Source organism: Chiroxiphia lanceolata, chromosome 16 (genome assembly GCF_009829145.1).
Source record: "Chiroxiphia lanceolata isolate bChiLan1 chromosome 16, bChiLan1.pri, whole genome shotgun sequence".
Taxonomy (NCBI): domain Eukaryota; kingdom Metazoa; phylum Chordata; class Aves; order Passeriformes; family Pipridae; genus Chiroxiphia; species Chiroxiphia lanceolata.
In genome coordinates, this window is record NC_045652.1 from 6,383,198 (window position 1) to 6,394,165 (window position 10,968).

The window sequence follows — 10,968 nt, forward strand, 5'->3', positions numbered from 1 at the left end:
TGTGACCGTGCAACAACTCCTGGCTGATGAAATGCAGCTGCATCACCTCCCAGGTATAAGTCATCTGTTGCTTTATAATTGCAGTGCAATTAGGAGTTCCCTTTCCTTTTCAATTAGAAGTTTATTGCAGGGTCTGTGCACAGTGAAGGAAGAAGAGAGGAAGGGGGGAAAAAAGGTAGCAGGAAGTACTTCAGCCCCAAGCAGTGGGTGATGAGACAGCTCTGCAACAGGAGGAGGCATTTGGACATGCTTATAGCTCTGCAATCTAGACATCTCATTGCACCTTCACACACCTTCTTGTGCTCCTATGATCAGAGCTAGTCTACTTCCAGAGGCCAAACTGTGGCCAACCAAGCTGTAGCACTTAATAAAAGCTGGAAAAGGAAGCAGAAGCTCCCTCCTGCCTCATGGGACAGAGGACTGGGGCTGACCCAGGACACAACCTGCCACTTTGCAGAGGCCTTTTCATGCAGAGCCTGCTCATTTCTTACCATCTGAAATGCACAGTTTTCCCATTTATACAGAGCTGCAACACAAAGATACAACCTTAGAGCTATTAAGTTGAAGCATTACATGTTCAGACATCTACAGGTAATATAAAAGTGTGAATGAAAACCAGTGAATTGAACATGGTAATGGAAACTTGTTCTTCAGTATGAACCTGCATGAGATACAGCTACCAGGAAAGATAAAAGCATTGCTCCTAAAGCATCTGTCTGTAACTGTGCTGCTGAAACAACTAACAACAGTACACTCTTTTATACTCAGGTACCAGGACTTTAACTGAGCTTAATGCAAGACTACAGACATTGAGGACATTGTAAAACATGCAAACTGTTTGGAATTCAAGGACAGAAGTTTTCCCCACAGTTCGTGAGTAAGAATTTCATGGCACTGCTCCTTTTATGACTTACGTGTACTCTTTGTTATCAGTTTGTAACACTCCACAGCTGTGTGACGAAGATTGCAGAAGTACTGGTGGGGGGAGCTTTACTGTTTCACATCTGGGAAATGCAGCCTTTAGAAGGAAATGCATCTATCTATTGTACAGATCAAAAGATGAATGAAAAAGATTTTCTAATTACTTTCAGTTCTGTTTTCTTTGGCTGGAATTTCTGTTTTCCCCAGACAATTAGGTGTCCAGCCAGAATCCAGGGTAGTACAATGACATTTATAAGAAACAGAAGGGAAAGTAGACACAAGCAAAAGGGATGTTCACCAAACACTGCCAGCTTTGAGTAAAATGTGGCACTATTTAAATGAACACTCCTGTGACTCTAAACTTCAGAGATTTTCTTAATAAGGACTGTTCCTCCCAGCCTTGCTTTTGCAAGTCAGTAGTTACCATTACTTAGGCTGATACCAAAGGAGCCCCAAATTGTGTAGCATTTTTCAGAAGGCACTGTGGACCCTTCAGAAGAGGAGATACACCCTTCAGTCAGAAGAATCAGTGATTGATTCAGAGCAGTGCTGGTTTTATAAGCAGCATATACTGTTATTTACCTGGGCCAGCCAAAGTATTTTGTGAACTCTATCCATGTTATGCTGCTGAATCTAACCTAGATACCTGAATGCTTAATTTTACTGGGCAGGAAGGAGCAGTGGAACTGGAGAGTGACTGGGGCCAACCCAGTTGCATTTGAAAAATGTCTGCACTAAGCTATTCATTCCTCCATTAATTTGATTAACTGTTGCTGACCAACCTGGGTGGAGGTAGAAAAAGGGGCCTGGAGAATACTTTTGCTATCGCTCAGATATTCACCCAAGTATTTGATTTGACAGAAATGAGTGTAAAACAGATTGCATTAAATGACAGCATGAATGTAATACTGACTGTGCTTCAGCCTCCTTAGCTGCACTGATGAGTGCTGGAAGCTCTTGTGGTCTGGAGTGGACTGACACACCACTGACTTCCCAGCAAAGGAAGAGCCAGAGGCACCAGGATGCAAATAAATCAGTGGCCTGTGTCAAACAGTGGGGTCAAGTGCTCAGTTCTCCCTCTGCCTTAAAATCTATGAAAACAACAAAAATTAAAATACCTAACCCACACCTGTTAGGGTTATTAGTAATCACAGTATTATCTTTATAAGAGTCTAGATAATGTATAGGCAAATCAGAGATATCTGTAGGTAAGAAAAAGAAACCAATATGTGCCTTTCACTTTCACCCTGTATGATTTCTCATAAATGAAGCTGTAACCGGCAACGGAGCCCAAGGACTCTGATGAGCTTTGCCTTGCAAATCTCAGGTCGTGCACTGCCCTTTTCTGTTCTAAAGTGTCTATTGTCTGAAATTCGCATTGGTTCAAATTGCAGCAGAGCTACAGCTCTTCAAATGCTCCTGTGCAAAATTTGAAATGACTTGAATGTAAGTGCTTGATGTTTGGAACGTCCACACTCCAAAGGTGCAACCAAAAATGTGCACACGCTGTCCTGCCAGCTCTGCACAGCCACTCTGTGCTGTGTGATGTTTGCATGGACATTAGGCACCATCTGCACTGAACTGATGTCTCCTGCTTGGCTCTTAAAATATTGACAGTTTCTATTTTGAACAAACAAGCACTGATGGCTTTTGCAATAGAGTGCACTACTGCAAGTCTGGTTTTGTGGGCTTGTCAGGTTTTGAAAATAGGGTGTACTGGGTTTGCATTTATCATTCATTGCTGCTTTTCATGACAAGCTGAAAGCTTGTGCATTTTTGGCTTCAATATTTTTTAATCCCCAAAGAGTCACTTTTTGGTTGTATTTGAATTTCAAGTCTCAGTTTTGTTATTTAGTTTGCAGGCTGCCCTACATAGAGCTACATTTAGAAACAATCATTGTGTTGCACAGTTATGTACCTTTTAGCCATCTACAAAAAGTCATATATTTTTAATTCACTGAGAAGTGTTTAAATATATTCAGGTACATAAGTGTTCATATAGTTGCCTCACTGCAGTCTTCACACAACCACTAGATCAGTAGAAAGGTCAGGTTATCCATCCCTAAAAAGTTATTTTAATATTTTTCCTGGAATATTCACAATTTCTTTGTATGTTCCTCTGGTTCATGTCGTTTTGCTGTTTAGTTCATAGCACAAGGTTTAAAGTCTCATGGAATGAGGTGATTAAAATCTTGGAGCACCAGTAGATTTATTTAACTTAACAAAAACTGAATACCATCAGGTGCTCATGGATCAATTGTCAGTGATGGCTGTTCAAGACATTGAATGCCAACAATAAAAGTCTGACCTTCATTCCATCAAACTGATATTTGACCCAGCATATTCTGAGCTGAGTGGAGAGAGATGGGTCTTAATTAGAGAGCTTCAGTACAGTGCTTAATATAAGGTGCTGTACAGACTGTAAACTAGAACCTGTGATTAAAATGACTTAAATCAAGAGGTGGAGGCAGTTTGTGACATTTTAATGTCAAATTATATTTTAAAATGTGGCATTTTCATATGGGTCATAGAGGTTTTTCTAAGATGAACTGATGATATGCCTCCCCATTGATTCACGCAATCTTGTGCCCTTTGATTATTTTAAGAAATTAAAGAAGCCTGAGAATGTGAAAACATGCTTCAGCAATTATGCATTGAGTGTTCTGATTTAGGAAGAATTCTGTGATTTTATTTGACATTTTATATCTTCTCTTAGACCTATGAAAATAGGCCTTGTATAGCCTGTACACTGATATGACTTTAATCCAAAATTAACCTTCCAACATTCGTTCATTCATTCATTCATGCCAGTAGTGGGGGAGCAGGCTGCTATTTGTAGGGGTATGGCAGTAAATCCAGGCCTGTAACTACTTCTGGTTTTGAGCCTTGCTTTACAGAATGAACACCACAATGTAAGAAATTGAAAACTCAAGCTTCTTTAGGTCCCAGTCCACCTAAGTACATAAAAACATGTACGTGCTATTACTGAGCAGCTTTAAACAGAAGTTTCACTGCTGTTGATTTCCTCTTTATATTGTTTTTGCTTTTTCAGTCATTCAGCTGTGTGTCCTGAATTCACACCCGAGGTCCCCCCTGCAGAGCAGCACGAGGCCAGCTGTGCCTTCAGCTGGGATTTTTGCTTTTGCTTTCTGAAGTACCAATACCAGAGCCTTCCTGCTCAGCCCTTGGCAGTTCCTCCTTTCAAGGCCATTTCTGCTCTTCCTCTGATGTTTCTGCCAGCACCAGGTGGGTCAGAGCACCATTGCTCTACCCAGTTTCTGAAGAGGATGCCAGTGCTGTTAGTGACCTGTGTCTAGTCCAGGATCCTTTTTATCTGCACCCCTGGAAAAAGCTTTAGTCACAGCCTCATGGAAAATAAATGCAGCCATTTTACATGGAGATTCTCTGATCTCAGAGCAAAATTTTATTAGTCAAGGACAGGCACCACATATGTGTCCTAAGTGATACTCATGGGAATACAAGTAACAGAACTGGCTAAAGCATAGGGAATAGTGAGGGCAATTCACTTTTCACACAAATTGTCAGTGACTGTAAAAGAGCTGATGGTCTCCTTGGTCATGCAACCTGCAGTCACTACCAAACTTGCTATTAAATATCCAGCTCCTGAAGACTCTGCAAAATAGTACCTCACACAGCAACAGAGGGGAGGGCTTTCTCCTCTCTGGCTCCCCGTAACTCTTGGAGGCTCACCTCAAACTTTCATATTCAAGTAGCTTGATATTAATCTCAAAGTTCCTTAAGTTTTTCCCTGACTTAACGCAGGTATGTGTGTAACGTGAGATTGGTTTAAAATTCCTGAGTCTTATATTTAAACTCTGAATGCCTTTTAATCCTGTTCTAACGTTTTATTAATTTGAAATTACCTTGATTGGTGGTGGTGGTGTAGTTGTGATGCTTTCAGTTTAAACAAGATCAACTTTGTAGGGAGAGATGATCTCTTTGACTGGACCTCAGAAGGATTTTGCCTGCTTGAAAATTTGACTATTAGTAAATGCCTCTCCCTACTAAGCACCAGAAATTTGTTTCGTGAATCTTTGAAGAGGCCTTGAACATTGCAGAATCTTGGCAATGGCTGTAACTTTTCAGCTTTACTGGCTTCTCTGTATATTTCTAATAGTTGACACCTCAGATTTTAAGACTTTGAAAGTAAAAGGCCCCTCTTCTGGTTACTTCTCTTTGGGAAAATTGTTCTGCTCTCACATCACTGGATGAACTGGATGTTAACAATGCTAATTGGAGTGTATTTATGCAGAGGCGGCAGCTGTCAAGGGAAGACACTGTGATCTGTATTCCCCAACACTGCTTATAGGGACTCTCTAATTCTTTTATGAAGTGAAATGAAGCAGAAAGGCTGAACAAATAAAATCTTCTGACTACTGGCTTCACTTCAGTCAGGATGAAGATCTAACACTTTGGATGCCATTCATATTTCCTGTTTAAAAAGAGTTTTTTCTTGAGCAGGAGTTTGAGTAAGCCCATCTGGAAGCCAGCTTTGCAGACCACTCCCAGAGCAGCAAGCAATACTGGTAAAGTAAAGACTACAATTAATTTTTTTTTTCTTTAATCATGTCATAGTCCTATTCCATAGAACACTAATTTATTTTGGTTCCATACCAGCATATTTATACCACGGAAAGAAGCAAACAGGTGACACCCACTTCTGCAGAACACCTCTGGAGCTCTCTAAGCATTTCCTCTGAGTATTCTTTGTAAGTGAAATGAGTCAGCGAAGTGGGAGAGCATTGCTCTGTGTTCATAGCCTGCAGGCTCCCCTCAGCAGGGGCCTGTGGTGAGTGACAGGAACTGGTTAAGTTTGCGTGATGGTGAGAGCAATGAAATAATTTCTCATGCTAAGGCTGGCTGTACAAGCTGAGGTTTCCACCCTCTCTGAGGAGATGATGTTTTTCTCTGCCACACACCGGGTGCAGCTGTCAGCTCCTGGCAGCTGCAGGAAGGCTCTTGCCGTAATCCTCTGCAGATTCCACTAAACATAAGCTAACATGCAATGTATAGCATCTGTATTAGGTTCTCAAGTAGGATTTGCCATGAAAGTTATGTTAATTCATCTTATCTTAGCATGACTCACATGCAGTTTGGGTTGGATGACTCTATGGGAGAGGCCAGACTCTTCTAGTTGTTGTAAGCAGTGAGATTAGAATGTCTGCTGCTCACATTCACCTGCCTTTTTCAAGTCACTTCTAAAATGCCACTTATTCAGAGCTCCCTGCTAACTAAAACTTTGGCAGCTTGAATCTGGAGTTTTCCTGTTTCAGCAGATGACTTTGCTGGCTCCAGGTCTTTTGAAATTCCTGGACAAACACCATTTAGGATCCATACTGCCAGACTGATCAGACCCAAAGCATAAATTATAAGCAGCAGAAGCTCAGGTTAGGGATGTAAATATGACTGACTTCCAACCCATTTATTCCAACTCTGTTAATTTCAAATAATTAATTAAATTCAGTGATGATGTGATAGGTAGTCTGAAAAAAAAACCTTGAAGGATGAAGATGGTTTTCCAGACTTCAGTCAGCATGTCCACATTGCATCTTTTATGCAGTACAAAACAAACACCAGGAACAACTGAATTTTATATTCTTGTGTTTGTTTCATATAGTTCTGTGTGCAGTAGAAGAAAATAAATCTAAACTAGGATGGATCTTCTAAAGTTGAAACCTGATACTTGTCTGTGCTAAAAGTTGCCGTTCAGTGAATTATAGAAATATAGAAATATGAGGGAAAGGAAGACAGTCAGTCTCAGACTCCTCCATTACAGAGTAATGCATTAGTACAAAGTACAAATCTTAAAAACAACCCCAAAACCCTAAAACTTTGTTTGAAACACAGTTAGTGACTTCTCAGTGCTAGGAAAGTGAAACCGAAATAAAATTGAAGAACCTTTTCTGTACACTTTGACCCTTGGACTGGGGTGGAGATATTTTTTAAAACTCCTTTGGGTAGGATGAAAGGCTGTAATAGATCAGAACTTCTGGCCAAGGGAAAGGAGGATTTTTGTGCTTGTGTAATATCAGCCTTTTACCAAAATTAGAGAAGGGAGCAGAGAATTTCTTCCATTTTAAGTAGTACTGTCAGTAAAAGCACCGAAAGGTCTGAGCTGGACAGAAAATTTCTAATTGCAGCTCCTTTGGAAATCGCTTTTCACGGAGATCTGGGGTCAAATTCTTTTCTAAGGTCTCTTGGCACCATACCAACAAAACAGTGCCAGTGTAATTGAGGGAGCCCTGGCTCCTGCTATGCTCCAGACTGTTATCCAGGTGTAGTTTGACCTTTGTATTTTACCCATACTGTGACCATCTCACGTGCACGTCAGTGTGAGGAATAATGTCCTTGAAGATTGCTTTGAAGAGAGGCACCCATTGTAGTAGCAGGCAGAAGAAGATTGATTCCTTTCTTTTAATCTGTGCAAACCAAAACTCTGTCTCACCCAGGGTGCTCTCAGGAAATCCGCTCATGTTTAACCCACTGTAATTTACAGCCTGTCAGGCACCAACTCATTGCCTTTTCCAACTGTGTGTTGAGCTTTCTCTGCTCCCCTTAAATCAGAGGATTATCACTGTGGGGTCACCTCCAGAAACCAGTCTGTTGAGGCATCAGACTTTCCTTGCAGCTTCAGAACGTGTCTCTGTGCTTGGCTGAGACAGTTCTTTGGTAAGAGCTTTGCAGATAATTCAGTGCAACTTTGCATTTTACTGAAAGACAAGGATTTTCTGGTTTGGGAAAACAAATCCATTTCTTGATGCATATTGCCAGCACTTCTGCCCTTCTTATAACACAGTTTCTAGAAGGCAAATCCTTTAAAAGGGACCTTTTAGTCTCCCCTGAAGATTACACTCTTGTAGGGGTCTTGCCTTCATCTGTAGATTTAATGGCCTAATAAGCATTAGACCCTCCTGTTATGTAGTAACAAATAGGAATACAATACTTTTATCAATATTTGGCACAATTAATTTTTTTTTATGTGAAACTAAATATTGATGCTGTCAAGTGACTGCAGCTCAGGGACATAAATTACAAATATTCTTTTCCTATGAGCCTTGCTCAAATTTTGCATTCATATACAGTAACCATCTAATGTCTTTCTATTCCTGTAAGCCATATGATTTGATTGCCAGATTACATGGTTCTGTATTGTGCTTAGATGTCAGTGTTTTTATTGTTATTACCAATATTATCTTTTATCCTTACTGTAAGTAGTAACAAAAAATTAACTGCTTCCTTACACTATAAAAAGAATAAAGTCCCATTTACAGAATGTCTCTAAACAGAAAATATCTTTGGAAAAAGGATATATGAATAAATAATTCACAACATCATGGGTGAGTAGAAAAAAAGGGTTTTGATGTATTTTGCTACTCAAAATAATACCAGATTTTTTAAGCTGGCCATTTTAGTGAAGAACAAAAGCTCTTTTAAAGAAAAATGATTGCAGGGGAGTCAGTTCTCTGTGCATTTTTACCCGTTCTGCACTTTTGTTGATAACAGGACTTGTGACACTGATTAATCCATCCCCTTGGTTTTCCCGATTCTTTTCTCTGTTCCATCCTGCTGTTTTTGCATTAGCTTATTTCTTGGCTTATTTTCTAAAGAAAATGTCAACCCACCCACCCACCCAAGAGAAACCATAACATTTCAAGGATTTCAGGCTGCGGCAAAGCGAATTATCCTGTCTGTAATATAAACAGACAGCAAATAAATTCTTAAAGGCCTTGGAATTAAAGTCTCCCGTCTTAAATCCCCCTTTTACTTTCAGTGCATTACACTCCAGATTTCCACATAGGTGGAATAAGTATACAATAATAATTATCCCGAGAGCATCTCTGGGAAAATCAGGACGGGCATTTTTCTGTTTTCTCATGAAACCGGAGGAGCTCCATCAACTCTGCAGTAAACATCGAGCGGCGACAAAAGCCCCGGGACGGCTCGGGAGGGCTCACACCGGCCGGGGGCAAAGAGCAGAGCGGGGGCTGCAGGGCGGGGCTGAGTCACAGCGAACGGCATCAAACCACTCAATCAGACTTTTACGTTAGTTTTTTGCACGTTAAGGAGCCGATCCTGAGCCGAATTCAGGCAAAGCGAGGACCAGCCAGGCGCCGGGTGCTCCATCCCGGTGTGGGGGTGCCGGCTCGGTGGGGCCGCTGTGGTCAGTGAGAACCACCTGGGGCCACAAGCTCAGGTGCCCCAGTCCCGGCACAGCGCGGCGTGTGCTGACAGCACCGCTCCCGCAGCTGCAGCCCCGGAGCCTCGTTAGCGCAGCGCTCCTGCCGCCCCTGAGGCGCCGCCGGGGCGGGCCCTGCGCTCCGCCCGCCCTTCCCGCCCTTCCCGCCCTCGGCCGCCGCCGCAGCATGGCCGGGGAGGCTGCGGGCCCGCCGGTGAAGGTGCTGTCGGCCCAGCTGCGGCGGGCGGAGCGGGGCGCGGGCGGGACGTGGCTGCTGTGCCGGGCGGGCCGGGCGCCGCTGGCGCTGCGGGCCGTGTGGATGCAGGGCACGGTGCTGGAGGTGCAGCGCGGCGCCCGCGGCGGCTCGGCCCGGCTGCGGGACCCCAGCGGCGCCTTCACCGTGCTGGGCGTGGAGCAGGTGCCGCAGGGCCGGCCGTGCCTCAGCGCAGGTACCGGGGGCGGTGGGACTCCGCGGAGCGGCGCTTTCCCTGCCCGGGCCTGCTCCGGCGGAGCTGGGCCCATCCCGGACCATCCCGGACCACCCGGCCCCTGGGAGGTGTCCCTCCCCACGCGGGAGCCCAGGAACAGGGATAGGAATATTTTTCCCCCCCTATTTTTCCTCCTCCTGCCCCTCACGAGTAGCATCCGATCCACTGGAGAAGTGTTGGACTGAGGCGCTGCAGGAATTGTGGCGAAAAACAGGCACTTGGCCTAAATTTTCAGTGTTCTCAATTGCCCTCCACCCACTTACACACTAGAGGGACAAATTGTGTGCTTGTTTGGCTCTTGTAAGTGAAAGTCTAGTCAAATCTGCTGTAAAAGTGGCTGTACAGATAATGAAGGCTTTTTTCCCCCTGAAATTCAGTTCTAGACAGTCTTCATGCCTCGAGTTTTCTTGCAAGTATCAGCAGCTTCGATTCACAGTGTTCAATTGGCTTTAAATAATTTGCATTAGGAATTAAAATGAATTATACAAAGGTTAATTTAATTTCACGCTTGCTTGTTTTTTTAGGGAAATACGTAATGGTGATGGGTGTGGTGCGGTCCTGCAGTCCTGAGCCCGTTCTTCGAGCAATAAAGATGACAGATCTCTCCGAAAACCCCGTGCATAAGGATATGTGGAGCCTTGAAGTGGAGGATTTGCAGAGGGTCATCCCCTAGATACTGTTTTTCTGCCTAAAATAACTGGAAATGTACTTTTCTTGGTGTCAGACTATTCTGTGTGTTTGTGGTTTCAGCCAACCACCAGTTACTCTTGGAGTAAACCAAAGTGAGAAGTCGGACTCGGAGTCAAGTGTAGGGATCAGCACTTACCTGATAATAACTGCAATGTTCATGTCTTCCACCGTCTCTTTTTACACCAGCAGATCTGAGAAACACCTGTTGGGTGTTCTGAGTAAGATGTCCATGCTGTTAGAAATGCTCCATGTTTCTGTGTTAGTTGCTGTTCCTGGGAGCATGTGTTGAGGGAGTCATTCCTACAGCAGGGCGGGTGTTCTTGGCAGCAAGGGCTGCACAGAACTCATGTTACCAGGGTGAACTCAATACCTGGAACGAAGGCAAAATGTGTTTCAGTTTGTTTAGATTGTGGTTGGAAATAACATCTTTGCCTGTATTTTCTCTTTCAGTAATGACCACGTCAGTAAACTCCACTTGTAAGACAGATGTCTCTTGGTAACCATAAAGCAGAATTTTGTACTTAAAAACCTCTCTGGTTTCTGAAATATTGAAAGTGGTACAGTAATGACCCCCGTGTTCCAGTGAAGTGAAATAAACTGAAAAGGCATGATGCAGGATTCCCTGGAATAAGTTCTCCAAGATGCAAATACGTTTACCACCTTATGAAACAA

At 43.2% G+C, this 10,968-nt stretch overlaps 1 protein-coding gene across 7 annotated transcripts in view; it reads left to right on the forward strand.

Annotated features, from left to right (window-relative positions):
• RMI2 (RecQ mediated genome instability 2) overlaps nucleotides 1-10,968 on the forward strand; it is a 28,366-nt gene extending 17,398 nt beyond the window's left edge. For 3 of the 7 annotated variants that reach the window (XR_004359911.1, XR_004359909.1, XR_004359914.1), the window contains 4 exons: nucleotides 769-873; nucleotides 3,974-4,167; nucleotides 5,404-5,468; nucleotides 5,560-8,096. Coding sequence is in view for 1 of the 7 variants with exons in the window: in XM_032704079.1 (XP_032559970.1) it covers nucleotides 9,306-9,567; nucleotides 10,131-10,279 (411 nt within the window). In the remaining 6 variants the exon portion in view is untranslated. Of the gene's footprint in view, nucleotides 1-768; nucleotides 878-3,818; nucleotides 3,894-3,973; nucleotides 4,168-5,403; nucleotides 5,469-5,559; nucleotides 8,097-9,291; nucleotides 9,568-10,130 lie in introns of those variants that run through there. The other 4 variants (XR_004359912.1, XR_004359910.1, XR_004359913.1 and 1 more) reach the window with 4 other exon arrangements.